The sequence below is a fragment of the Pyrenophora tritici-repentis genome, chromosome 8 (assembly GCF_003171515.1).
Source record: "Pyrenophora tritici-repentis strain M4 chromosome 8, whole genome shotgun sequence".
In the NCBI taxonomy this organism is placed as follows: domain Eukaryota; kingdom Fungi; phylum Ascomycota; class Dothideomycetes; order Pleosporales; family Pleosporaceae; genus Pyrenophora; species Pyrenophora tritici-repentis.
In genome coordinates this window covers 1-25,900 of record NC_089397.1, presented here as the reverse complement: position 1 = coordinate 25,900, position 25,900 = coordinate 1, and the positions used below count along the sequence as shown (strand labels likewise).

Genomic DNA, 25,900 nt, shown 5'->3' with positions numbered 1-25,900 from the left:
ACAACGCGATATCCATGTTGAAAGATCCAACTCTTGACGCGCCGCCCAGTTGTAAGAGGCTTCATGAACCGAGGGAGGCGATCCCAGTTAATGCCGTCAAAGTTATCGCCATTATCAGGCTCTGTATCAACACTAGCCTCTGTTGTTGCTGCTGTACCAGCCTGGCTGCCCTCAGCCGCACCCTCCTCCTCTGTTTGCGACTCGAAAAATTGCGACTCAAACGTTGTGGCCTGGCTTACGGCGGCGCCAAGGGTTTCCTGAGGCGACAGCGATCGCTGAGATAGGACAGAGGGCCTTGATAGGCGCGCCCGTTTGGCGGCGGCGGCGGCGGCAGCAGTATTGGTGGGAACTCGAGAGCGTTTGGCCATCGTGGGCGATACTAAACACTAAAGAAAAATGTCTGTATAGGTAGCTAGGCAACTAGTGTTGTGTGTAAGGGATTATTAGGGAACTGAGTGAGCGAAATCGTTGTTGTATTAAGAACAGCGAAGGACTAGCTATATAGGTGCGGGGTGAAGCCTAGAAGAGGCTAGCCCCTAAGCAGAAGGAGCTAGTCCTATAAGAGGAGAGCTAGCTGGTGAGAAGTGAATGCATAGAGACTGGCTTGCCCGGCCGACAGGGATCACAAGCTAAGCGAGATAGGGGTCCAAGATAACTATCTTCAACACCAAAAACCTTCTCTTAATACGACACTACTCGCCTTACAACTCGTTAATAATAAATCAATCTAACTAATCAAATCAATCAATCTGACCTTCGCAAGTTGATTTGATTAGCTATTTTGAAAAGCTTAGATTGAGTTGATTGAGTTGGTAAAAACTCCAAATGACCAATCAAATCAATCAATCTGACCAATCTGGATTGATTGTTGCGGAGTCTGGCAGCTATGCTACTCATCGACCAAATCCAGCACCAGAAACAGAAAGGCCAAATAACATCAACTATCTTCCTGGACGTAAAGGGAGCATTTGACCACGTCTCACACAATCAATTCCTGCGAACACTTAAGAAGCTAGGCCTCCCAATTAGTCTTATCACTTGGACAAAATCCTTCTTCTCAAATAGATCGCTAAGACTCTCCTTCGACAATAAGACACAAGAATTCTCCGAGATAATAGCTGGGATACCTTAAGGCAGCCTAGTGTCTCCGATCTTCTTTCTTATCTACACCAGAGACCTCTTCCCAGGACTACAAAGCTTCAACCTATCCTATATCGACGACCTATCTCTATCGACATCCTCAACATCTCTAAAGAAAAACGTCAAAATACTAGAACAGCAAGTCCGCCTACTATCTCACCGAGGGAAAAACTTAGCGATTATGTTCGATATAGCTAAGACAGAGCTCATTCACTTTACCGCCAAGAAAGAGAGAAAAGAGAGAAGCCTACAGCTTCCAGACAACACCATTGTAGAACCGAAAGACACAATCAAATGGCTAGGCATCCACATAGACAATAGACTGTCTTTCAAGGAACATATTGCTACACGCGTAAGCCAAGCAACAAAAGCATTTCACAGGCTAGGGAGACTGGCCAACATCGAAAGAGGACTCTCCCCAAAAGCAGTACGACAACTATACCTAGCCTGCGTCACAAGCGTTGCAGACTACCAGAGATGCCAACAATCAAATCAATCAAGCTTCAGGCCCTATACTTGCTTTGATTGACGTTTTCTTGGTGTTGAGCTTGCTTTGATGGGCTTGATAGGTCGATCAGTGAGGCTTGATTGGTGAGCTTGATGGGCTTGATCGCTAGGTAGCCTTAGGAAGCTCCGAAGAGTGAAAAAGGCGGTTTCTGGAGCCAAAAAAAGGCAAAACGAGAAGTTAGTATAGAGTTTCGAACACAAAGCAAAAAAGGCCGCAACTATCTGCTCTAGAGAGAGGTCCTTCTAGGAGCGCGTTTGAGGGAGAATAGCAGTGTTGCGTAGTATATAACCTGAAGTCTTATTGCGCGCGAGTAATCAAGAAAAGATAAGATTGTATCGCTATCGCCGTTGAAACCCAGCTACTCGGGAGTCTCTACGTTGAGCAGAGTGCTCACAAGCTATCCTCATCGTTCACTAGCAGTATATGCCCCAACAGCAGTATACAGCAGGGACAGTAACCTCTCTAAGGCCTTTGGATAGGATATATCGAAGCTTAAGACTCATTAATCGACGCGGAGGCAGGCGGTATTATTCAGTGGATGGGCGTTGTAAGGTAGGCGAGACGTCTATTTTAAGAAGTAGTCAGCTACGCTCTGCTAGGTATATTGAAGCTGTAAGAAGCAGCTATCCTGATGACCCTAGAGGTCGTAGACGAGGATGGAGATGGGCTGTACTTACCGGAATCGCTAGGTTGCTCCCACCAGACTCCGCAACAATCAATCGATCGACATGATTGATTCCTATATAGGTTAAAGAGTTACTTTATTAGGCAGCCTTTAACCTAGATAGGAATCAATCATGCCGATCCGATTGATTGTTGCGGAGTCTGGCTCCCACGCTGTGAGGTTGTACAACTGCTCAAGGTCGTGATCTGAGAGTTGGCTTGTAGCTGACGTCGGCAGCTTTATGCCAGCGGCATTCCAAGCCCGTACACATTGAAGCGCGGCGAGTAGTTGTGACCCAATCTTGCGCCGTCGCGGAGCAAGTAGATCTCCTAGTTCACTAAACATGCGCTCGCACTCGCAACTGCTCGCTGGAATACTCAACACGTCAATCGCAAAGCGTGAGAGGTCGGGATACTTAGACTGAAGCTGTACCCAGTACTTGATAGGGTTGCCGTCAACGTTAGGGCTGTTGTGCTGCTTACTCGTCCACTTTGGCTCCAATTTGCGCCACCTGTCGTACTCATCTGTGAGCTCATCATCGTCCTCGCTATCGCTTATGATGTACGAGATAGCCTCGTCAATAGCGCCGTTATCACGCTCTTTTGAGGGCTTTGTTGGAGGAGTAGAGGTCGTATACTCTGCCCAAAGAGCACGAAAGTCAGCCATACAGGCGACGAGCCACTCAGGCTTATCACGCCACGCCTTCTCGCAATAGCGTCGATAGTACGGGTGAAGAGCGCAGGCCGCAAAGTACGCGGGTGAGTCGTCGAGTTTACTGTAGTAGTCGTTGAGCTTCTCCCACGCTGCGCGAAAGTTGATAGAGATGTGATCTTCAGGCGCCTCGCGCTGCTCAAAATCAACCCTCTCGTACTGCCGGAGACGCTGCTCAAAGCGCCCCATAAGGAACTCAAACACTGGTATAACCTCGTATATCGCACCGAAACGGCCACATTTGCCTCTGCCTTCAAGGCGCTTTGTAGCATCTTTCAGCGGCTTCAGCACCTCAATATACTCAGTTATAACAGCCCAATCAGCAGCTGTGAGGCCCTTAGATCTCATCCAAGCAGGCGCCTGGGGCTTCTTGTTGTTCTTCGTTCGGGCGTGTGAGTCGGCAACGCGCTGCTGTTCCACGTAGAAACAAACGTAGGAGTTGAACGCGGGTTGTAGTAATACAGCTCTCTCAAACGCTGAACAAAAGGAGTTCCAGCGCGTAACGCAAGGCTTTACAGGCTCGAGTATTTGGAATTTAGCGTCGTCGTCGGCCGGTAAGTCCTGCCTCGCGAGGCGCTGAAAGTTCGCGAACATGTCGTACTGTTGTGGCGTTTTGATGTAGCTAATAACGTCTATAAGCGTGCCTAATGGGCCCTGCTTACGCCACTCGTTGAGGTATTTCTCTTCCTCCTGTACAGCGTTAGAAAGCTTCATTGAAAAGAACAGGTAGACTTACAGCCAAGTTCTCGTCGTTGTTAAAGGCGTCCTTGTTTGAGCCAAATATAATCGACTGGCCAACTAAGTTGATTGTATGAGCGCTACAACGTAGCCGGCGATGCTTAGACTTAAAGCCAAACTTCGCTCCAAGGGTCGCGATAGCAGTGTCGTTATTGAACGCGTTGTCGAGCATAAAGTAGCCAACGTTCTGCGCAGTTATATTAAACTTCTGCAGAGTTTCAGCGACACAATCAGCTATCCTGTCGCCAGTATGGGCACCTGAGAGCTGCGGCAGGTCAATAGCAACGTCCCTAAGGTCGCCCTCAGCCGTGGCAAAGTGAGCGACAATACCGAAGAAGCCACGCTTGCCACCTTTAACGGTCCACCCATCAAAGCTTATATGTATCTTGCTCGCCGCGCAACGCAGCTCATCGACGACCTGAGGCTGCATGAAGTTGTACAGCCTCATCACAAACTGCGCAACGCTTGTGCGACTACTCCAGAGCGCCTGCTCAGCTTCAGGATTCGCGAAATGTATCATCCTGCGGAAAGCTGGATCTTCGAACTGGCAGAGGGCGAGGTTGTTGTCAACAAGCCAGCTAACAGCTGCTATTCGAAAGGACTGTACGTCGAAGTTTCCTATCTCGTTCGCAACCCTTTGGCTAACGCCGAAGCCGCCCTTCAGCATCATTTCTAGCGATTTCTGGCCTCCAAGAAGCTGCTGAGGCGGTTGCTCGCCAGCGTTTGTTATTCCATGATCCCTATTTAGGTGCCTCGCAGCAGTACTAGTTGCCTCCGTCGTCTCCGCAAAGCCAGCAGTCGCTGCTTTACGCTTGTGACAGATGTGGCACAGCCAGAATATCCTGTTGGTATTACTGCGGAGAGTAAGCCGATAACCGTAGTTGTATACCCAGCTTTTCTTCTGCTTCTGTGTCCGAAGAGGCTTCATATACCGTGGCAGGCGACTCCAGTTAATGCCATCAAAGTTATCGGCCATACGCGGGTCGAAGTCAGGCTCTGGCTCGCCTTCATCTACCGCTTCAGACGCCGCTGCAGCTACCTCAGAGGCTTCAACAGGCGCGACAATCGCATCTTCGGGTATAGAGTCGCGCAACTGCATCTCGAAATCAACGCCTTGGCTCGCGGCCAGTATAGCTCGACGCGGCGACGTTGGCGGAGTCTCGCGCTGTGTATCCTCGTCGATAACGAAAGGGTGAGATGGCTGCGAAGCTTCGATAGTTATAGGCTGTGATTTACTGCCTTTCTGGCGTTTTGAGCGACCAGCGGCGGCAACAGGAGCGGCAGCAGGGCGTTTACGAGGATGCCTAGGGTCTGGCATAATAGCAACGGGTAGCACTAGGAATAGAACATGTAGAGAATTGTGTTAATCATTGTGCTACGGGAACTAAGATCTATATCTCCGCCGGCTAACGTTGTGGGCGCTATGCCCTGTACGTACTAGCCTTTAAGTGAGAGAAGATGGGATGGAACCTAGGTTATACCAAAATCTACGACTTCACGTTCTACGATATAGCCAGGATCAAGCCTATCAAGCTCACCAATCAAGCCTGCTTGATGGGCTTGATTTGCTTGTACTTTTGAGCAGTCTGGGCTTGATTTGGCTTGATTGTATTCACTCAATCAAATCAATCAAGCCCATCAAGCAGGCTTGATTGTTGGCATCTCTGCTGGGCGTCAAGGAGGACGGATGGAAGGGGCCGGAGCAGTACCCGCCGATATTATCGGCGGTGATCAAGATCGCTCGGTTTATGGTCGTGCAGAAGGGACTAGAAATGTCAGGGCCCGAGGAGGATAGCGGCGATGAGACAGACGACGACTTAGATGACAGCGCGTACGAGAGCGGGCCAAGCCAGCGACGGCGTCCCAAGGGGTGTTTGCAGTTAGTGCAGAAGATGATGGACCGGTTCATGGTGCGCGGCAGCCATAGCCCCATGCAGTGGATGTTGGATTTGCGGACGTATGGATTGAAGATCCATTACAACACTACAACCCGCGGGCATGTAGAGTGGACGAACGGCGACGAGCAGACTCCGCAACAATCAATCGGATCGGCATGATTGATTCCTATCTAGGTTAAAGGCTGCCTAATAAAGTAACTCTTTAACCTATATAGGAATCAATCATGTCGATCGATTGATTGTTGCGGAGTCTGGCGACGAGCTGCTGTACAAAGAGCTGCATTTTAGCATGGCGCAGTTCCGCGGCATGGTACATGGGCTGGCTAGCGAGAGCCGGCGATTATTAACAGAGGAGTTAATGTTTAGCAGCAAGGCAGCGCCGGTGCCGGCAGTGCCATGGGAGAGCATACGTGACAACCCAACCGACGAGCGGCCAGGATGGAACTTTTTGAAGGATCATCGCACAAACATGCCCATCAACGGCGAGAGGTGGTTATTTGAGCGGGTAGGCGAGAGCGCCAGCATCCGGAGTCGGTTCATGAAGCCCGGGACGCAGTCAGGGGTAGACCGACAGGCAATAGAGCGATACATGGACCGGGTGGTAGAATTTCGCGAGAAGCTGGCGGTGTTAATGCATATAACGGGTGGGCAGCCAGCGCGAGGGCCAGAGCTACTGAGCGTACGGCATAGCAACACAGTGCAAGGGGGCATCGCAATATATTCATCGAGGACGGCATGGTGGTGTTTGTGACACGGTACCACAAGGGATACAAAGTCAGCGGCGACGTCAAGATTATCCATCGATATTTGCCGCGCGAGGTGGGCGAGCTGGTAGTGTGGTATATGTGGCTGGTGTTGCCGTTCCAGCAGCGGCTCGAGGCGTTGGTGTGGGAGAAGGAGGCAGTTTCGTCGCATATGTGGCCAGCAGACCCCAGCGGCCGCAAGTGGACGACCGATCGGCTGCGGGAGGCGTTGAAGCGCGAGAGCCGGATCGCGATGGGCCAGGAGTGGACGTTTGCCGGGTACCGGGAGATGGCGATTGGCATCAGCCGGCGGTTTTTGCGTGGATCGACAGCGTTCCAGGCAGATGAGGGCGAGGAGAATAAGGAGTGGGCTGAGGAGCAGGCAGGAGATTCGATTGCCGACGAGCAGGCGGGCCATACGTCGCACGTGGCGGGACTGGTATACGCGCGAGGGATCATGGAGCAGTCAGGGGCCGTGGCGGATAGGCGCACAGTCCGCAACAATCAATTAAGTGGGTCCTAGAAGGTTCAGATTGGATTGATTGATTACCGCTTTAAGCCTAGTAGTTACCTATAGGAGTTTAAGCCCTACCTAGATAGGTAAGTGGGTCTAGGAGAGTGACCGGATTGAATTGATTGTTGCGGAGTCTAGATAGGCGGCAGCAGTTCCGGGCATCGAGCACGGATTGGCATAGATTTTTGGGCTTCCAGGCAGGCTTGGACGACCAGAGAAGAAGCAGCAAGCGGAAGAGAGCGCCGTTTGAGAGCGAGGCAGACGAGGCAAGGGTGGATCGGTGGCAGCGGCTGAGGAAGATGGACGCGAGAGCGCAGCTGAAGCGCATGATGGGCGAGGAGGCCAAGTTCCGGGGGTGCAGGAGGCAGCGATCAAAGCCATCACAGCAGGCGAGAGTCCCGTAGTAGCGGTGATGCCGACGGGGGCAGGCAAGAGCTTGTTGTTCATGTTGCCGGCGTGGGCAGAGCAGGGCGGCACGACGGTGGTGGTAGTGCCGTTGATCGCGTTGCGTGGCGACATGGCACAGCGGTGCAAGAAGCTAGGGATATCGTGCGTAGAGTGGCAGAGTCGGCGTCCGCCAGACGCAGCAGCGGTGGTGTTAGTGACGCCCGAGTCGGCAGTTGGAGAGGAATTTGCAACGTTTTTAAACCGGCTACGAGCGACGCGGCAGCTAGATCGGATTATTATCGACGAGTGCCATATCGTGTTAAACCGGCAGTACACGTTCCGCAAGCAGATGCAGCAGCTAGGCAAGCTGGTGGCTGTAGAGACGCAGATGGTCATGTTGACAGCAACGTTGCCACCCAGCGAGGAGGACGAGTTATTCCGGCGAATGCATTTTGAGCGTGGGCAGGTAAGAATGTTTAGGGCACCGACAGCACGGAGCAACATAGCGTACCGGCAGAGATGTCAACAAGCAAGTCAAGCTGGCTTGATTCTTATCGATTGCAGATCACAGACAATATAGAGGCTCGTGCACAGTGGCACGTCCCAGAGAATGGTCTGTGATCTGCAATCGATAAGAATCAAGCCAGCTTGACTTGCTTGTTGACATCTCTGCGTACCGGGTGGTAAGGGTAGAGAAGGAGAGGAAGAGACAGGAGGTAGAGGCAACGGTGTTGGCGATGGTACAGCAGAAGGTCCGAAAGTATAAGAGCGGCAAGATTGTAGTGTACGGCAACTCAGTGCCAAAGGTCAAGGGGTTAGCCGAGAAGCTCAAGTGCCATGCGTATCATCACCACGCGGTTGGCAAGGCAAGCATGTTGGGGGAGTTCATGGGCGGCAAGCAGCGGGTGATTGTGGCAACCAGCGCGTTGGGCATGGGAGTGGACGTGCCCGATATCCGGTGCATTGTCCACATGGATTGGCCGTTTAGCGTGTTGGATTACGCGCAGGAGAGCGGGCGAGCCGGGCGAGACGGGGAGCGGAGCGAGGCGATCATGATGGTGCAGGACGGCGAGCAGCGAGCGGCGGATGACAAGCAGGGGAAGGCGGAGCAGCGGTTGGTGCGAGCATACGTCGAAGGCATAGACGAGGCGGCGACATGTAGACGGGTAGTGTTGGACGGGTATTTGGACAGGCGCGAGGCCGAGCGAGCTCGGTGCGAGGAGGGAGAGGAGAGGTGTGACGTATGCATGAGAGCCGACGGGGAGGAGATGGAGGAGGAGATGGAAGAGATGGAGGAGGTGGAGGAGATGGAGGAGGAGATGGAGGAGGATATGGAGGAGGGCGGCAGCAGCAACGAAGAAGAGGCGGAGACATTGGAGAGGGAGCAAGAAGAGGCGCGGCAGACGTTTAATCAGCAGCAACGAGAACAAGGCGGCCCGCGACAGAGATTGATACAGCAGCGGCAGCAGGAGTTCGCCGACGTCGAGTGGCTGCGTAGGCAGCTGGCGCAATGGATAAACCGGTGTGGGTTATGTGAGGCAGTAGGCCAAGGATCGAGCACACACGATGTACGGCAATGTTGGCGACAAGAGAGCCAGCAGATCAAGCAGTCGATTAAGAGGATGGAAGAGACAATTAAGTTTGAGCGTTATTCGGGTTGTTTTTGGTGTGGAGTGCCGCAGGAGATATGCAAGCGGTGGGAAAGGAATAGTTTTCGGCGATATCAGAGAGTCCAAGACGGGGATTGCCAGTATAGAGGGGTATTAATAGGCGGGTTATTAAGTATAGCATTAGGGCGGAGCGAGGTAGGAAACCGATGGACGGCGCGGTTAGAGGAGTTCGGGGTTAGTAATTCAGGAGCAGGGCCGACGTTGTTTGAGTTTTTAGGAAAAAAGCGATTGTTAGAGACGGTTGAGAGCAATAACTTAGCAGGAGAGTTTTGTTGGATTACAAGATTAATAGGCGAGTAGAGGAAATATAGAGAGTTGTAACGTTGACGAGGGTAGCTCCAACAGCTCGAGTAGGTCGGATAGTGTAAGCAGCGATAAAGGCAAGAGCAGCAAGATCAGCGAGAGCGTAGGCAGGGTTAGCAGCAAGAGAGATAGCAGCAACAGTGACGATAGTAGCAGCAGTAAGAGTAGCGACGAAGGCGAGGGCAGCGAGAGCAGTGATCAAGGCGAGAGCAGCGAGAGTAGTGACGAAGGCGAGGGTAGTAAAGATATTAGAGGTAGCGAAAGCAGCGGCAACAGCGAGAGCAATGAGAGCAACGACAAAGACGAGGGCAGAGAAGGTAACGAGAGCGGCGAGAGCAGTAAGAGCGCAGGCAGCGTTGGTAGCGAGAGCAATAGCTGCAACAGTGGCGATAGTGGCGATAGCGAGGGCAGCGACGACGGCGAGGATGGCGAGGATGGCGAGGATGGCGAGGACAGCGAGGGCAACTTGATGGCAGGTAGCGAAAGCAGTAATAGCAGCTTGAGCAGGGAGGAAAAGCGAGGGTCGTGACGACGGCGAGAGTAGCTCCGATAGCGAGAGCAGCAAGAGCGAGAGCAGCAAGAGCGGCAAGAGCAACGAGAGCGAGGCAGGCGAGGCAGGCGAGAGCAACGAGATGGCAAGTAGCGAGAGCGAGGCAGGCGAGGCAGGCGAGAGCAACGAGATGGCAAGTAGCGAGAGCGTAGGGAGCGAGAGAGGCGAGAGAAATAAGAGCAGCGACATGATAGGTACCGTTGGCAGCGAGAGCATCGAGAGCCGCGCATATAGCGAGAGTAACGAGAACAGAGCGAGTAGCGAGAGCAGCGACGACGGTAAGGACAGCGAGAGCAGGAGCCGCAGCGGCGAAAGGAGTTGTAGAAGCCGTAGCAGCGGTAGGAAGTGAGAAGCAGCGAGAGTAGCGCGAGCAGTGGGGGGACAGCAGGGACAGCGAGAGCAGTAGGGAAAGCAAGAGCAGGGGCAGAAGTAGTTATAGCGGCCGCAGGCGTAGTAGGAGCGGTGGGGAGTGAGGAGCAGAAGCGAGGATATCGATAGCAGCGAGAGCAGCGAGGACGGCGGGGATAGTAGGGATAGCGGGATCAGCTGTGAGAGAAGCGAGGATAGCGAGAGTAGGAAAGCAGGAGCCGCAGGCGCGATAGAAGTAAGAGTAGCAAGAGCAGTAAGAGCAGGATGTGTAGCCGCGAGGATAGAGGCAATTAAGGTAATTAAGGTGATTGCGATGATTGCGAGGACAGTAAGAGCAACAAGGGCAGCGCAAGAAAGGGGCGAACGGCAAGGGAATTAACTATTAAGTTAATTGTAGCGATTGCAAGGACAGCGGGAACAGCGAGGATAGTAAGGGCAGTAAGGGTAGAAAGGACAGCGGAAGCAGCGAGGACAACGAGTAGACTCCGCAACAATCAATTCAATCCGGTCACTCTCCTAGACCCACTTACCTAACCCAGGGCGCTCAATGGTACGTTATAATATACCATTTTTTTGTTAGTGCTGAGAAGTACGCGTATGGCGGGTATATACTAGAACCAGGGGTTTATCCCATTAAACTTCAGGAGTACATCCCATTTTTAGTCTATAGTCGAAATTACTCCAAATTTAGACATATAACTCAGCATACGTAGACGCACAATCTGACGAATTTACAGCGCAGCAGACTATGTGGTTCAGGAGCTTAGGGTTTGGTGTTCTTGGTTAGGGTTACGCGTCTGGGGGGTCAGGAGGTCGCGAGGCTCGGCACCCCGCCGCGCGCGCGCCGCCGGAGTAAGCACCGAGAGAGCGATCAACAGCGCGTGTATATAAGAAGCCGAGTAGAACAGGTAGGCGTCGATATTTCAACATGTCTAAACCTAGCATCGAGTGCCAGTATTTCGAGCATGTGCCTGAGCACAGCGTAGCGGCATGCAGAGAGTGCAGATATGCAGTATGGCCAGATCAGATTGAGGGCCATCTACAGAAGCAGCATAAGGTTAGTTACAAGGAGGCTGAGGCAGTTGGACAGCAGGTTCGCAGCTGGGCTGGGTTAGTCCAGTACCCTAGTGAGCTCGAGGTGCCGACTGGTGCTCCAAAGCCTGTGCGGCAATTGCCAGTGTATACAGACGGGATGTTATGCCAATTTGACTCCAGCTGCTGCTATTATGTAGCAAGAAGTAAGGAGGCTATACGAAAGCATTGGCGTAAGGACCATCAAGGATGGTCAGCAGGGAAGAAGCGAGGGCGGCCAAGTCGAACCAGGCAGAAGAGCGTGCAGGCACATATGGATAAGGGGTACCGGCTGGTCCATTGCCAGCGATTATTCAGCAGCCGGCATGGATCGCAGTACTTTGAGGTCCAGGCACCCAGCCAGGATGGAGAAGGCCCCGAAATCGTGCCCGTAGACGGGGCAGCAGCATGGGCGCGAGTGGGCGAGCAGATGGCCAAGGCGTGGGCAGACATCGAGAAGCGGGCGCAGACGACGATCCAGGAGGGCGAGCGCGACGAGGTGAACCCATGGCTGGAGCGGACGCAGTGGTTGCCGTACCTAGTGGGCATGGAGAGGCCGGATTTGTTAGCGTGCATCGAGGAGCCCGTGGCAGAGCCAGATGCCAGGCAGGAGCAGCAGGCCGAGCCGGTGGAAGCAGCGATTTGGGCAGCCATGGATGGATTGGCGCGGTTCAGCCAGGCATCCATTATTGACCGGATTGGCGTGTTTATACGGTTGGAGGCAATTCGCACAGAGATGCACCAAACCCGGTTCCAGCCGTTACAGCCGTACAGACTCCGCAACAATCAATCGATCGACATGATTGATTCCTATATAGGTTAAAGAGTTACTTTATTAGGCAGCCTTTAACCTAGATAGGAATCAATCATGCCGATCCGATTGATTGTTGCGGAGTCTGCAGCCGTATATGGACAAGAACGCCATTGTCAAGCACACACGACCGTGGCAGCAGATGTTAATGTTTTTTGCACGCACACAGAAAGAGCACGGGTGGAAGAGCCCCAAGTATCGGTTTACGCGCCGGCAGCGAGAGGCATGGGAGGTGTTAATCGAACAGGCAAAGCGGAGCATAGAGGGAGACGAAGAAGATGAAGCCGAGGATATGGACGAAGAGAGAGAAGAGCTGGACGAGGAGATGATGGACGACATAGACGAGGCGATAGAGGTAGCTGAGGAAGAGCCAGGTCAGGGAGAAGGCCCCGAGCCTAAGAAGTTGTCTAAGATACAGAAAGCGTGTTTGGAGTTTTGCATTGCATTACTTAACCACCGCATCACCCGTAGAGAGTATGACAGCCCGCTGGTGTGCGCGTTGGCGGTGCTGGGCGTCAAGGAGGACGGATGGAAGGGGCCGGAGCAGTACCCGCCGATATTATCGGCGGTGATCAAGATCGCTCGGTTTATGGTCGTGCAGAAGGGACTAGAAATGTCAGGGCCCGAGGAGGATAGCGGCGATGAGACAGACGACGACTTAGATGACAGCGCGTACGAGAGCGGGCCAAGCCAGCGACGGCGTCCCAAGGGGTGTTTGCAGTTAGTGCAGAAGATGATGGACCGGTTCATGGTGCGCGGCAGCCATAGCCCCATGCAGTGGATGTTGGATTTGCGGACGTATGGATTGAAGATCCATTACAACACTACAACCCGCGGGCATGTAGAGTGGACGAACGGCGACGAGCAGACTCCGCAACAATCAATCGGATCGGCATGATTGATTCCTATCTAGGTTAAAGGCTGCCTAATAAAGTAACTCTTTAACCTATATAGGAATCAATCATGTCGATCGATTGATTGTTGCGGAGTCTGGCGACGAGCTGCTGTACAAAGAGCTGCATTTTAGCATGGCGCAGTTCCGCGGCATGGTACATGGGCTGGCTAGCGAGAGCCGGCGATTATTAACAGAGGAGTTAATGTTTAGCAGCAAGGCAGCGCCGGTGCCGGCAGTGCCATGGGAGAGCATACGTGACAACCCAACCGACGAGCGGCCAGGATGGAACTTTTTGAAGGATCATCGCACAAACATGCCCGTCAACGGCGAGAGGTGGTTATTTGAGCGGGTAGGCGAGAGCGCCAGCATCCGGAGTCGGTTCATGAAGCCCGGGACGCAGTCAGGGGTAGACCGACAGGCAATAGAGCGATACATGGACCGGGTGGTAGAATTTCGCGAGAAGCTGGCGGTGTTAATGCACATAACGGGTGGGCAGCCAGCGCGAGGGCCAGAGCTACTGAGCGTACGGCATAGCAACACAGTGCAAGGGGGGCATCGCAATATATTCATCGAGGACGGCATGGTGGTGTTTGTGACACGGTACCACAAGGGATACAAAGTCAGCGGCGACGTCAAGATTATCCATCGATATTTGCCGCGCGAGGTGGGCGAGCTGGTAGTGTGGTATATGTGGCTGGTGTTGCCGTTCCAGCAGCGGCTCGAGGCGTTGGTGTGGGAGAAGGAGGCAGTTTCGTCGCATATGTGGCCAGCAGACCCCAGCGGCCGCAAGTGGACGACCGATCGGCTGCGGGAGGCGTTGAAGCGCGAGAGCCGGATCGCGATGGGCCAGGAGTGGACGTTTGCCGGGTACCGGGAGATGGCGATTGGCATCAGCCGGCGGTTTTTGCGTGGATCGACAGCGTTCCAGGCAGATGAGGGCGAGGAGAATAAGGAGTGGGCTGAGGAGCAGGCAGGAGATTCGATTGCCGACGAGCAGGCGGGCCATACGTCGCACGTGGCGGGACTGGTATACGCGCGAGGGATCATGGAGCAGTCAGGGGCCGTGGCGGATAGGCGGCAGCAGTTCCGGGCATCGAGCACGGATTGGCATAGATTTTTGGGCTTCCAGGCAGGCTTGGACGACCAGAGAAGAAGCAGCAAGCGGAAGAGAGCGCCGTTTGAGAGCGAGGCAGACGAGGCAAGGGTGGATCGGTGGCAGCGGCTGAGGAAGATGGACGCGAGAGCGCAGCTGAAGCGCATGATGGGCGAGGAGGCCAAGTTCCGGGGGGTGCAGGAGGCAGCGATCAAAGCCATCACAGCAGGCGAGAGTCCCGTAGTAGCGGTGATGCCGACGGGGGCAGGCAAGAGCTTGTTGTTCATGTTGCCGGCGTGGGCAGAGCAGGGCGGCACGACGGTGGTGGTAGTGCCGTTGATCGCGTTGCGTGGCGACATGGCACAGCGGTGCAAGAAGCTAGGGATATCGTGCGTAGAGTGGCAGAGTCGGCGTCCGCCAGACGCAGCAGCGGTGGTGTTAGTGACGCCCGAGTCGGCAGTTGGAGAGGAATTTGCAACGTTTTTAAACCGGCTACGAGCGACGCGGCAGCTAGATCGGATTATTATCGACGAGTGCCATATCGTGTTAAACCGGCAGTACACGTTCCGCAAGCAGATGCAGCAGCTAGGTAAGCTAGTGGCTGTAGAGACGCAGATGGTCATGTTAACAGCAACGTTGCCACCCAGCGAGGAGGACGAGTTATTCCGGCGAATGCATTTTGAGCGTGGGCAGGTAAGAATGTTTAGGGCACCAACAGCACGGAGCAACATAGCGTACCGGGTGGTAAGGGTAGAGAAGGAGAGGAAGAGACAGGAGGTAGAGGCAACGGTGTTGGCGATGGTACAGCAGAAGGTCCGAAAGTATAAGAGCGGCAAGATTGTAGTGTACGGCAACTCAGTGCCAAAGGTCAAGGGGTTAGCCGAGAAGCTCAAGTGCCATGCGTATCATCACCACGCGGTTGGCAAGGCAAGCATGTTGGAGGAGTTCATGGGCGGCAAGCAGCGGGTGATTGTGGCAACCAGCGCGTTGGGCATGGGAGTGGACGTGCCCGATATCCGGTGCATTGTCCACATGGATTGGCCGTTTAGCGTGTTGGATTACGCGCAGGAGAGCGGGCGAGCCGGGCGAGACGGGGAGCGGAGCGAGGCCATCATGATGGTGCAGGACGGCGAGCAGCGAGCGGCGGATGACAAGCAGGGGAGGCGGAGCAGCGGTTGGTGCGAGCATACGTCGAAGGCATAGACGAGGCGGCGACATGTAGACGGGTAATGTTGGACGGGTATTTAGACAGGCGCGAGGCCGAGCGAGCTCGGTGCGAGGAGGGAGAGGAGAGGTGTGACGTATGCATGAGAGCCGACGGGAGGAGATGGAGGAGGAGGAGATGGAGGAGGAGATGGAGGAGGAGATGGAGGAGGAGATGGAGGAGGAGATGGAAGAGATGGAGGAGGTGGAGGAGGTGGAGGAGGTGGAGGAGATGGAGGTGGTGGAGGTGGCCGAGGGCGGCAGCAGCAACGAAGAAGAGGCGGAGACATTGGAGAGGGAGCAAGAAGAGGCGCGGCAGGCGTTTAATCAGCAGCAACGAGAGCAAGGCGGCCCGCGACAGAGATTGATACAGCAGCGGCAGCAGGAGTTCGCCGACGTCGAGTGGCTGCGTAGGCAGCTGGCGCAATGGATAAACCGGTGTGGGTTATGCGAGGCGGTAGGGCAAGGATCGAGCGCACACGACGTACGGCAATGTTGGCGACAGGAGAGCCAGCGGATCAAGGAGTCGATTAAGAGGATGGAAGAGACAATTAAGTTTGAGCGTTATTCGGGCTGTTTTTGGTGTGGAGTGCCGCAGGAGATATGCAATCGGTGGGAAAGGAATAGTTTTGGGCGATATCAGAGAGTCCAAGACGGGGATTGCCAGTATAGAGGGGTATTAATAGGCGGGTTATTAAGTATAGCATTAGGGCGGAGCGAGGTAGGAAACCGATGGACGGCGCGGTTAGAGGAGTTCGGGGTTAGTAATTCAGGAGCAGGGCCGACGTTGTTTGAGTTTTTAGGAAAAAAGCGATTGTTAGAGACGGTTGAGAGCAATAACTTAGCAGGAGAGTTTTGTTGGATTACAAGATTAATAGGCGAGTAGAGGAAATATAGAGAGTTGTAACGTTGACGAGGGTAGCTCCAACAGCTCGAGTAGGTCGGATAGTGTAAGCAGCGATAAAGGCAAGAGCAGCAAGATCAGCGAGAGCGTAGGCAGGGTTAGCAGCAAGAGAGATAGCAGCAACAGTGACGATAGTAGCAGCAGTAAGAGTAGCGACGAAGGCGAGGGCAGCGAGAGCAGTGATCAAGGCGAGAGCAGCGAGAGTAGTGACGAAGGCGAGGGTAGTAAAGATATTAGAGGTAGCGAAAGCAGCGGCAACAGCGAGAGCAATGAGAGCAACGACAAAGACGAGGGCAGAGAAGGTAACGAGAGCGGCGAGAGCAGTAAGAGCGCAGGCAGCGTTGGTAGCGAGAGCAATAGCTGCAACAGTGGCGATAGTGGCGATAGCGAGGGCAGCGACGACGGCGAGGATGGCGAGGATGGCGAGGATGGCGAGGACAGCGAGGGCAACTTGATGGCAGGTAGCGAAAGCAGTAATAGCAGCTTGAGCAGGGAGGAAAAGCGAGGGTCGTGACGACGGCGAGAGTAGCTCCGATAGCGAGAGCAGCAAGAGCGAGAGCAGCAAGAGCGGCAAGAGCAACGAGAGCGAGGCAGGCGAGGCAGGCGAGAGCAACGAGATGGCAAGTAGCGAGAGCGAGGCAGGCGAGGCAGGCGAGAGCAACGAGATGGCAAGTAGCGAGAGCGTAGGGAGCGAGAGAGGCGAGAGAAATAAGAGCAGCGACATGATAGGTAGCGTTGGCAGCGAGAGCATCGAGAGCCGCGCATATAGCGAGAGTAACGAGAACAGAGCGAGTAGCGAGAGCAGCGACGACGGTAAGGACAGCGAGAGCAGGAGCCGCAGCGGCGAAAGGAGTTGTAGAAGCCGTAGCAGCGGTAGGAAGTGAGAAGCAGCGAGAGTAGCGCGAGCAGTGGGGGGACAGCAGGGACAGCGAGAGCAGTAGGGAAAGCAAGAGCAGGGGCAGAAGTAGTTATAGCGGCCGCAGGCGTAGTAGGAGCGGTGGGGAGTGAGGAGCAGAAGCGAGGATATCGATAGCAGCGAGAGCAGCGAGGACGGCGGGGATAGTAGGGATAGCGGGATCAGCTGTGAGAGAAGCGAGGATAGCGAGAGTAGGAAAGCAGGAGCCGCAGGCGCGATAGAAGTAAGAGTAGCAAGAGCAGTAAGAGCAGGATGTGTAGCCGCGAGGATAGAGGCAATTAAGGTAATTAAGGTGATTGCGATGATTGCGAGGACAGTAAGAGCAACAAGGGCAGCGCAAGAAAGGGGCGAACGGCAAGGGAATTAACTATTAAGTTAATTGTAGCGATTGCAAGGACAGCGGGAACAGCGAGGATAGTAAGGGCAGTAAGGGTAGAAAGGACAGCGGAAGCAGCGAGGACAACGAGGACAGCGAGGGAAGCAGCGAGGACAACGAGGACAGCGAGGATTGTAAGGACAGCGGAAGCAGCGAGGACAACGAGGACAGCGAGGATTGTAAGGACAGCGGAAGCAGCGAGGATAATGAGGACAGCGAGGATAGTAAGAACAGCGAGGATAGTAAGGACAGTAAGAGTAGCGAGGATAGCGAAAGTAGGAGAGTAGCAGTAGCAATAGCAGTAGCCGGAGGTGTATATAAGCTGTAAGAGGTAAGAGGTAGAAGTAAGGATATTATAAGCAGCAAGGATAGCAGGGGCAGAAGCGGCAACAGGTGCAGGGGTAGTAGGAGTAGTAATAAGAATATTAAGAGCAGTGCAAGTTACAAGGACAAGGGACAAAGTAAGGACAGTAGAGATAGTAAGAGTATCAGGAGCAGCGAGAACAGAAGCCGTAGGATTGATAGCGAAGATATTAAGAGCAGCAAGGAAAGCGAAAGTAGCGAGGGTAGTAAGAGCAGCGACAAGAGGAGCGGTAGCGGCCGCCGAAACCGCAGTTACCGCAGGTGGAGGAGGCGTAGGAGGTAAGGGGCAGAAGAGAGCAGTAGAGACAGCGGGAACAGCGGGGAAAGCGAGAGCAGCAAGAAGGACGGGGATAGTAGAGATAGAGGAAGTGGCGAGAGCAGAAGCAGTAATAGGGAGGATTGCGGAATGCGGAGGAGTAAGAGCGGTAGGAGTAAGAGTAGCAAGAGCAGGACGTAGAAGTAAGAGCCGTAGGAGCAGGAGCAGTAAGAATAGCAGGAGTAGCAAGGGTAGGAGCTTTAAAGGCGGCAGCAACGAGGGTGTTACAAGCAGCGAAAATAATAGGAGCAGGGAGAGTGGTCGCAGTAAGGATAGCGATAGAAGCGAGGTTGGCGACAGCAGGGACAGTAGTAGTAGCAAGAATAGCGAGAGTAGCGAGAGCAATAGCAGTGAGAGCTAGAGCATTAAGAGTAGCAGCAATAAGAGCAGTAACCGTAGGAGTAGGCGCATTAAGAGTAAAAGCTGCAGGAGTAAGAGCAGTAAGGGCGGAAATAGTAGGAGCGTAATTAGCGAGAGCAGGAGCAGCGAGGACAGCAGGAGCAGCTGGAATGGCGAGAGCAGCAAGGACGGAGTGGATAGCAAGAATAGGAAGCGTAGGGGCCGCAGTGGCGATATTTGTAGAAGCGGCAGTAAACACAGGTGTAGTAGTAGCCGTAGGAGTAATAACGAGCATGTTAAAAGCAGCAAGGACGGCAGGAACAGCGGGAGTTGCAATAGTAGAACCCGTAACCGTAATTGAATAGACAGTAAGAGTGATAGTCGCGATAGAAGGAAAAGTTACAAGAATAGCAGCCGTAGCCGTGGTAGAAGCAAGAGTAATTATAATAGAGGCAAAGATAGTAACAGTAGTAAGAGTAATAAGCACAGTAAGGGTATAGTAAGAGCAAAAGTTTAAAGAAGAGTTATTTATGTTAAAAATAAGTATGCAGGTATAAAGCAAAGAAAAGAAAGATTCGAAAAGAGAGTATAAAGTTGGTGAGATTCATAATCGATAGATGAGGTAGGTAAAACAGGTATAGTTTGTAGTATATATTAGATAGTGTTTAAGAAAGAAATCAAGCATAGAATTAAGTAGGATTTAAGGATTAGGATTGTAGTAGAAGACAGAGCAAGTTATTAGGAATACATTAATAAGAAGATAGAAGAAAAGATTAAGTTTATATAAAAGTAGAGTCATAAGAAGAAGATATAAATAAAAAAGATATAAGAGATTATGTTTCAATAATATTAAAAAGAGATGTTAGAAAAGAAAGAAGAATAAAAGAAACCCGATATAATTTAAGAGGAGTATAGTAAAGGGAATAGAAGATAGGTAGAAGAAGAAAGAAGAGAAAGATAAGGAAGTTTATAGAGAAGGACATAAGAAGCAAAAGATAAAGAGAAAGAAGGAGAAGTAAAGAAATAGAAAGAGAAGTAAAGAAAATAGAAAGAGAAGTAAAGAAAAATATAGAGCAAGTAAAGAGAGAGTAGCAAGAACAGCAGTAGTAATAAGGATAAGGATAGAGTTAAGGTACAGTACAATAATGCATAGTGGGTATTTAAGCAACAGTAGTAAGACGAGGCAGGCCGTGTTGGACGTGCATACAGTAGGTAGAGTTTAAGTTTACCGACGCAGAATAGTGATAGAGGTATATAGGGTAGTAGATAATGCGATGCGGTATATAGACGGCGGTAGGCGAAGGACAGAGCCGACACAATATACAACAGTATTAGAGAACTAAGAGGTAGTAGGCAAAGGAGATAGTTGAAGAAGTATTTAGGTTGTGTTTAGTATAGCGAATGGTATAACGTGTGTATACAAGCAATAAGAAGATAATAGATACGGAGGAGATTAGACAGCAGATATAAAAGATTGTTAGTTTCGAGGGTATTTATAGCAAGGTTGTTAGGATTAGTATAGGGAAGCAAGAATAGAGTAGCATAGGGATAGATAGGAGGTTAGTAGAACAGAGAGTTAAAGTAAATTTAATAGAGGGATTCGTAAGACAGTTTTAGAGCAAGTAGGGGTTAGGGTGTACAGAAACGAATAGGTTAATAAGAGAGTTTTATTAGAGTCAGCCGTTTATAATAGAGGAGAACAATAAACAACAGAGGTTATTGCAGAGAAGGGTATAGGCCGAGGTAAAGGGAAGAAGAGAGATGTCAGATTGTGATGGGTTATCAAAGACGGGGATAATAGTATAATAATATGATTGGGATCGATTGTATTGTTCTGGTCTGATGTCGTGTGTTCTGTTGTCCAACGCTGTTCGATCAGTTGGGTCGCGGTGGATTGTGCGCGCTGACTAATTTAACTGATCCACAGAATCCACAGCTCCGAACACCCGGATTTTGTCCACCACCCAAAATATGCCCATATTCTGACACCCCCTCAGCTCAAGAGCCTTGAGCTGGATTAACCACAGCTAAGCTGCTCTAATTGAGCTTGGATCTCTACAACAGGTGACTGATTGTGTGGCTCTCGATCCCTAACTTCGACCAGCCCTAGTTGGATCAGAAAGCCCGTCCACTGGTTTACTGGGAGTACTTTGGTGAGGCCATCAGCTATCATCTCAGAGGATTTTGTGTATACTACTTTGATCCTCTGGTTCGTCACTTCCTGTCGGAGCCAATGGTTGTGGATATCTACGTGTCGGAGCTTCGTGGTGAGTCTTGATACTGCTTGAGTTACAAGACGGATCGTCTGTTGATTGTCGCATTGGATAGTGATCGTAGGACTCGGTAGCTTAACCTTAAGTTCACTGATCAATCGTGAGGTAAAGATCGCTTCTTTGGCTACTTGTGAGAGTGCTAAGAGCTCTGCTTCAGTTGTTGAAGTAGTGACGGTATCTTGCTTGCTAGATCGCCAGGCGATCAGCCCGCCGAAGAGTTTAATCGCGTAGCCCTGAGAGCTTTTGCGATCCAGAGTGTTGTCTGCAAATGATGCGTCACTGGCTACCTGCATAGCGGTGCCGCACCCAATCGTAATGTCAGCCACTTAGTGTCGGATAGGTAGAGTAACACTCGATCCGCAGCCTGTTGGTGTTCCTGACTTGGGTTGGCGAGAAATCTGGCTAGTCTAGACGTCGCAAAAGCAATATCCGGCGTGTATTGACAGCGGCGTAGAGGAGAGAGCCAATCTTCCGCTGGTATCGATTGATCTCAGACGGGGTAGCTAGTCCTTCTCTGGGCATGAGCTCGCTGGTCGCCATAGGAGTATCGTGGCGGATTGTCTGATCGTCCACTAGTCTATTGATCTTTTCATAGTAGGCAACCTGGGAGAGGTGGATCAGTTGTTTGGATCGATCCCTGATCACCTCGATCCCAAGGAACCACTGTAGATCGTCTCCACCAGTGATGGAGTATCGCTGCTTGAGCTGATCCATTGCTTCTTGAGCCTTCTTGGATTGATCCTTGCCATAGGCTAGGATGATATCGTCTACGTAGTAGAAGATGATGATTCCGTCTTTGATCATACAGCAGGGCTCGTGGGTACAATCTGGAACCCAAGTTGAGTGAGCGTCGCTGTGAGATCCTTCTGCCAAAGGAGTGGGGATATTCTTAGCCATAAAGAGCTTTCTTGATCCGTAGGATAGTGCCGGGCTTCTGATAACCCTTTGGCATCCGCATGTAGACCTCTCGATCTAACGATGCGTGGACGAAGGCGTTGGTAACGTCGTACTTTTAGTTCAAGATTGTGTTTGGCAGCGATTGCCATAAGTAGTCGAAATGATCGGCTAGCTAGAGTAGCGGCGTAGGTGTCTTGGGAGGTGATATTGCGCTGCTGATCACCCCGCACAACTAATCGAGCTTTGCACTTAATGAATTGATTGGCTTGTTAAATTTGTAGACATACACCCACATGCAGTCTAGAATCTGGTGTCCTTTAGATTAGCTGCTTGGTAGGGTACTTCTTCCCACGAATTGGTGACTTTGTGGCTGTCGAGATGTGCACGTTGTGCTTCTTTAAATAGCTCTCCTAAAGGGTGCTGATCAAGATCAGTCCTGGCTGTCGGTGGATCAGGAAGTTGTGATTGATGGATCTTGACTCCTTTGGCGAGTAGCCGGTGAAGTTGTGCCTTGTCGATTGGGCTTCCATTGTGAGTGCCTATAGTCCCTGCCTTTAATCCAGCCATGAACGCTGCGGCCCATGGAACTGTTTTGGATGATTGGATCTCAGGAGTGGATCGAACATTTCCACTCATAAACTGGGCGAGCAGGACTGCTGGTGGAGGTGTTGATGGAGGAGTTGGGTAGTGATCTTGGATCTTTCGACCATTGTAGTACCCTGGCGGATCTTCTTCCTCCTCTGTGGTATTGATGCTTTCGTCGTCTTCATGAAACGACTCCGTCCCGGTGTCTGGGATCGGTGGTGGAGCTCGATAGTCCTAACGTATGCTGCGATCTCTGAAAGAGTGCTGTGCATAAGGCTATCCATTAGGTCTTCAATTGTCCCATCAAATATTGTATTTTCGTCGAAGGTCACGTCTCTTGTGCTGATGACTTTGGCGAGTGATGGGATCCAAATCCGATAGATATTGGATGATTGATATCCAACTAGGTAGCCGATCCAGGCTTTTGGATCAAGCCGCTGTAGTCTTGATTTGCCTCTGTGGGTATCATCAGTCATCGCAAAAGCTTTGCACCCATAGGCTTTGAGGTATGCTAGGTAGGGCTTCTTGATCGACGTGACTATCCCATTTGCTAGTGATACGCGCGTGAAGAATACTTCGTAGGGTGTTTTCCACTGGTTACTGTAGTTTGGCGTTCGATTGTAGAGGTGTACAGCAGCCCGAGTGATCTCTGGCCAGAGTTCCCATGGTAGATTGGCGTCAAGTCTCATTGTGCGTGCCTTCTCCTTATTCACACCCCCTGAGCGTTCAGCTCCACCGTTTTGAGCTTGAGTATCTGGTGCTGAAGGCTCGACAGCAATGCCTTGGCCTCTGATCCATCGCTCGACGTCTGGTTTGACTGTGGTGATCTCGTTGTCGGTTTCGATCACTTTTGGGTGATGTTGTATTGGTTTTGGAGGAAAGTGAGGAAATTGGATAGTACTCGGATGATCGATTTCGCCGTTCGGTTATCTGTGAGATAGAAATCCCACTGAAATCGCGAGTACCTATCGGTAATTAGCAATTGGCTTTTCTCTTTGTTGTAGGATTGATTCTCATAGGAGTGGAAATCAATGGCGAGCCTCTCTGCGGGTCCCTGATCATTGATCCGTGGAGCGCGGCTGATCTGTCGTCGGATTTTCGCTCGGCCACACGCATCGCACTGCACTGTCGTTACCCCTTTAACTCGCACCCCCTCAGCTTGCTGGACTAGGTGCTCGATCGCTGCTGGCCCTGGGTGTCCCAGTCTTTTGTGCCAGAGGAGAGCAGGCGCCTGTTGGGGTCGCCGGCGCGTTCGGGACGTTTGTGAGGCGTGTAGGGCTACTCTGTCCTCTGATCCATTTGGCCGATACTCCAGTACCCATTGACCATATAGCTCTGCCAGCTCGCAGACGGTTGATCCATCTGATCGCTTGACCGCTGTGGGATCCGATTGGGTATCCCACCAGAGTCCTTGCTTTCTCAGTACTCTAAATGAGACGATATTGCAGAGGATGTCTGGGCAGATTGCTACGTCGTGGAGCACGAGTTTCTCTACTCTCTGTTTATGTTCAAGCTGTATGACTATTGATCCATATCCCTTGATCCAAATCTGGCTATTGCCTGCCCATATGAAATCTCCATGGATCGGTGGCCGATAGTTGTGGATCCGATCGGGGTTGTTCGTGATATGGCACGTCGATCCTGAGTCAAAGATGAAGGAGTTGCTTAGTGGGTAATCGTGCCGATTCGATAGGGAGGATACAGCGGCGAACATGGCGTCGATCTTCGATATCTGTCGTCCATTTAGTCAATCATCAATAAGATTAGGTGTAGGAGTTTGGGACTGCTTAAGTCTTGGAGTATGAGTCCTTGGGCGACCTTGGGCTCTCAGGAGACTCTGAAACTCAGCGTCATGTTCTCGTCTGAGCTCCACGAATTGGGCTGTTCTTGGATTGGGTTCCCACCACTCCGGAGCTTTCTCAGTATACACGTAGAAGCAATCACGGAGGGCATGCCCCATGTCACATGCTGGACATTTGGGGCCTCTGGCGTCTGCGATCACAGTTTTACCAGGCACGGCGTCCGCTTTGGCGGAGTTACCGTAGGCGTACGATCTTGCGCTTTTGCCTCTTCCTCTTGGAGGGATTGAAGAGCTTGGAGGTTCGCGATCGCCTTCCTCTATAGCTGTACGTTGATATCGGGGTCTGCCCCGTTTTCTGACTTGAGAGTTTCCCGTTTCCACATGGTGGGTGTCCCCATCCACGCGCTGGTCAGCGTTGCTGTTCGCAGCAAGAAATACAGATGGATCATCCACTGCAAAAGCTGCCTTTTTGGCTTCTGTTTCGCGTGATCGGATGATTCAGCATCATATACTCTCGGAACCGTCTCATCATGTCCTTCTGGGTTACCCCAGGTTGATCCATCCCATTGGATTGGAAGGTTGCTGCCCATATTGGGGCTATTTTGTTTACTGCCGACATAAAGTCTACAGCTACTGATCTAAACTGAGTAGTATCAGGCACCTTAAGTGTCTCCGCTTCAGTTACAGCTTGATTGTACTCGGCGAGCCAGGTATCCCAGTTATTCGCGGATCGAGGTGGTTTAAGAGCACTGTAGTATCGCTGTCGCGCTTGCTCTCGTTCGGTTTCGATAGTGATGCCCACATGGGCTCGAAGGTTCTTGATCCAGTCTCTGATCGATCCATCTGGCGGACAGCAGGTGCGCTGTAGGTGAACCGCGACGGTAGATTGGACGAGGATCATAATGTGTTGGAGATTGGTTATCTCAGTCTTGTATCTGGCGTACTTTGTTTTGTATTGCTCCATTTTGAGTTTGTAGATCTCAAGATCGTCCTTGTAGGCTCGTTGTCCCGCTGAGGATAGATCTGATAGTCTAGTTGGATTGGCTCCTGCAGGGAGTCCAGTCGATGGCGCGTAGTCGGCGCACTCCGGGAGCTCCGGAGGGAACGGCTCCATCAGTGGCAGCTTTGTCCCATCAGGATTGACCTGTTCCCATATATTGTAGGTGACACAGCGCGCTTGGAGTTGGCTGTACCAAGCGCGATAGTCGTGCTCGTCGCGTAGGAGCACTGTCGCGTTCTGTTGGTTGGCTTGAGCGGTCATAGCGATTTGGTTGTTGGATTATTGGTAGGGCGGATGAGACTCTTAATTGTCAGATTGTGATGGGTTATCAAAGACGGGATAATAGTATAATAATATGATTGGGATCGATTGTATTGTTCTGGTCTGATGTCGTGTGTTCTGTTGTCCAACGCTGTTCGATCAGTTGGGTCGCGGTGGATTGTGCGCGCTGACTAATTTAACTGATCCACAGAATCCACAGCTCCGAACACCCGGATTTTGTCCACCACCCAAAATATGCCCATATTCTGACAAGAGAATTATTATTATTATTATTATTATTATTCCATTAGAGTCCTTTTTCAGTCAGAGACTATGTAGGACTTTGGCCGAAGGCCGTTCTATCTTGGTTTTTCTAATTTACATGGTTTTCTGGTATGGTTCGCTAATATGGTTTTTGGCTTTTCTACAAAAGATAGCTTGTATCTGTTTGTTGCCAGGTGCTAAAGAGCAGTTTGATAAGTAGAAAGAGATGTATCAGCGGGCTCTTGTGGCAAAGGAGAGGGTTGTGGTTTTAGTTTTATACAGTGTCTCTCTGTAGGTCTTCTGGTGGCTGTCCTAGGTACCATTTTCTTGTTCCTAT

The 25,900-nt window shown here is 51.7% G+C and overlaps 15 protein-coding genes across 15 annotated transcripts; 7 read left to right on the top strand and 8 right to left on the bottom strand.

Moving 5' to 3' along the window:
- Positions 1 to 2,423: 2,423 nt before the first annotated feature.
- Positions 2,424 to 5,079, bottom strand: PtrM4_134810 (Dimer-Tnp-hAT domain containing protein; the record flags this gene model as incomplete). The annotated part of the gene is made up of 2 exons (XM_066109220.1): positions 2,424 to 3,713; positions 3,760 to 5,079. 2 exons carry the CDS (start codon positions 5,077 to 5,079, stop codon positions 2,424 to 2,426), a joined length of 2,610 nt encoding a protein of 869 aa, XP_065960142.1.
- A 430-nt stretch (positions 5,080 to 5,509) lies between these two features.
- PtrM4_134800 (uncharacterized protein) lies at positions 5,510 to 5,818 on the top strand (the record flags this gene model as incomplete). Its single annotated transcript, XM_066109219.1, has 1 exon — positions 5,510 to 5,818. The coding sequence occupies one exon, from the start codon at positions 5,510 to 5,512 to the stop codon at positions 5,816 to 5,818; it is 309 nt and encodes a 102-aa protein (XP_065960141.1).
- Positions 5,819 to 5,948: 130 nt separating this feature from the next.
- On the top strand, positions 5,949 to 6,925 carry PtrM4_134790 (uncharacterized protein; the record flags this gene model as incomplete). Its single annotated transcript, XM_066109218.1, has 2 exons — positions 5,949 to 6,338; positions 6,389 to 6,925. 2 exons carry the CDS (start codon positions 5,949 to 5,951, stop codon positions 6,923 to 6,925), a joined length of 927 nt encoding a protein of 308 aa, XP_065960140.1.
- A 508-nt stretch (positions 6,926 to 7,433) lies between these two features.
- On the top strand, positions 7,434 to 8,446 carry PtrM4_134780 (uncharacterized protein; the record flags this gene model as incomplete). The annotated part of the gene is given in 3 exon segments (XM_066109217.1): positions 7,434 to 7,769; positions 7,951 to 8,421; positions 8,441 to 8,446. The coding sequence occupies 3 exon segments, from the start codon at positions 7,434 to 7,436 to the stop codon at positions 8,444 to 8,446; spliced, it is 813 nt and encodes a 270-aa protein (XP_065960139.1).
- A 176-nt stretch (positions 8,447 to 8,622) lies between these two features.
- Positions 8,623 to 8,921, top strand: PtrM4_134770 (uncharacterized protein; the record flags this gene model as incomplete). Its single annotated transcript, XM_066109216.1, has 2 exons — positions 8,623 to 8,797; positions 8,914 to 8,921. The coding sequence occupies 2 exons, from the start codon at positions 8,623 to 8,625 to the stop codon at positions 8,919 to 8,921; spliced, it is 183 nt and encodes a 60-aa protein (XP_065960138.1).
- Positions 8,922 to 9,250: 329 nt separating this feature from the next.
- On the bottom strand, positions 9,251 to 10,015 carry PtrM4_134760 (uncharacterized protein; the record flags this gene model as incomplete). The annotated part of the gene is made up of 1 exon (XM_066109215.1): positions 9,251 to 10,015. One exon carries the CDS (start codon positions 10,013 to 10,015, stop codon positions 9,251 to 9,253), a length of 765 nt encoding a protein of 254 aa, XP_065960137.1.
- A 1,108-nt stretch (positions 10,016 to 11,123) lies between these two features.
- Positions 11,124 to 12,089, top strand: PtrM4_134750 (DUF3505 multi-domain protein; the record flags this gene model as incomplete). The annotated part of the gene is made up of 1 exon (XM_066109214.1): positions 11,124 to 12,089. The coding sequence occupies one exon, from the start codon at positions 11,124 to 11,126 to the stop codon at positions 12,087 to 12,089; it is 966 nt and encodes a 321-aa protein (XP_065960136.1).
- Positions 12,090 to 12,174: 85 nt separating this feature from the next.
- On the top strand, positions 12,175 to 12,975 carry PtrM4_134740 (PRP38-assoc multi-domain protein; the record flags this gene model as incomplete). Its single annotated transcript, XM_066109213.1, has 1 exon — positions 12,175 to 12,975. One exon carries the CDS (start codon positions 12,175 to 12,177, stop codon positions 12,973 to 12,975), a length of 801 nt encoding a protein of 266 aa, XP_065960135.1.
- A 130-nt stretch (positions 12,976 to 13,105) lies between these two features.
- PtrM4_134730 (uncharacterized protein) lies at positions 13,106 to 15,268 on the top strand (the record flags this gene model as incomplete). Its single annotated transcript, XM_066109212.1, has 1 exon — positions 13,106 to 15,268. One exon carries the CDS (start codon positions 13,106 to 13,108, stop codon positions 15,266 to 15,268), a length of 2,163 nt encoding a protein of 720 aa, XP_065960134.1.
- An 863-nt stretch (positions 15,269 to 16,131) lies between these two features.
- On the bottom strand, positions 16,132 to 16,896 carry PtrM4_134720 (uncharacterized protein; the record flags this gene model as incomplete). Its single annotated transcript, XM_066109211.1, has 1 exon — positions 16,132 to 16,896. One exon carries the CDS (start codon positions 16,894 to 16,896, stop codon positions 16,132 to 16,134), a length of 765 nt encoding a protein of 254 aa, XP_065960133.1.
- A 479-nt stretch (positions 16,897 to 17,375) lies between these two features.
- Positions 17,376 to 18,777, bottom strand: PtrM4_134710 (ComEC, membrane metal-binding protein; the record flags this gene model as incomplete). Its single annotated transcript, XM_066109210.1, has 2 exons — positions 17,376 to 18,341; positions 18,451 to 18,777. The coding sequence occupies 2 exons, from the start codon at positions 18,775 to 18,777 to the stop codon at positions 17,376 to 17,378; spliced, it is 1,293 nt and encodes a 430-aa protein (XP_065960132.1).
- A 1,722-nt stretch (positions 18,778 to 20,499) lies between these two features.
- PtrM4_134700 (uncharacterized protein) lies at positions 20,500 to 21,048 on the bottom strand (the record flags this gene model as incomplete). The annotated part of the gene is made up of 1 exon (XM_066109209.1): positions 20,500 to 21,048. The coding sequence occupies one exon, from the start codon at positions 21,046 to 21,048 to the stop codon at positions 20,500 to 20,502; it is 549 nt and encodes a 182-aa protein (XP_065960131.1).
- A 109-nt stretch (positions 21,049 to 21,157) lies between these two features.
- On the bottom strand, positions 21,158 to 21,559 carry PtrM4_134690 (uncharacterized protein; the record flags this gene model as incomplete). Its single annotated transcript, XM_066109208.1, has 1 exon — positions 21,158 to 21,559. One exon carries the CDS (start codon positions 21,557 to 21,559, stop codon positions 21,158 to 21,160), a length of 402 nt encoding a protein of 133 aa, XP_065960130.1.
- A 393-nt stretch (positions 21,560 to 21,952) lies between these two features.
- On the bottom strand, positions 21,953 to 23,951 carry PtrM4_134680 (uncharacterized protein; the record flags this gene model as incomplete). The annotated part of the gene is made up of 3 exons (XM_066109207.1): positions 21,953 to 22,308; positions 22,371 to 23,137; positions 23,188 to 23,951. The coding sequence occupies 3 exons, from the start codon at positions 23,949 to 23,951 to the stop codon at positions 21,953 to 21,955; spliced, it is 1,887 nt and encodes a 628-aa protein (XP_065960129.1).
- A 532-nt stretch (positions 23,952 to 24,483) lies between these two features.
- Positions 24,484 to 25,299, bottom strand: PtrM4_134670 (uncharacterized protein; the record flags this gene model as incomplete). The annotated part of the gene is made up of 1 exon (XM_066109206.1): positions 24,484 to 25,299. One exon carries the CDS (start codon positions 25,297 to 25,299, stop codon positions 24,484 to 24,486), a length of 816 nt encoding a protein of 271 aa, XP_065960128.1.
- Between the last annotated feature and the right edge of the window lie 601 nt (positions 25,300 to 25,900).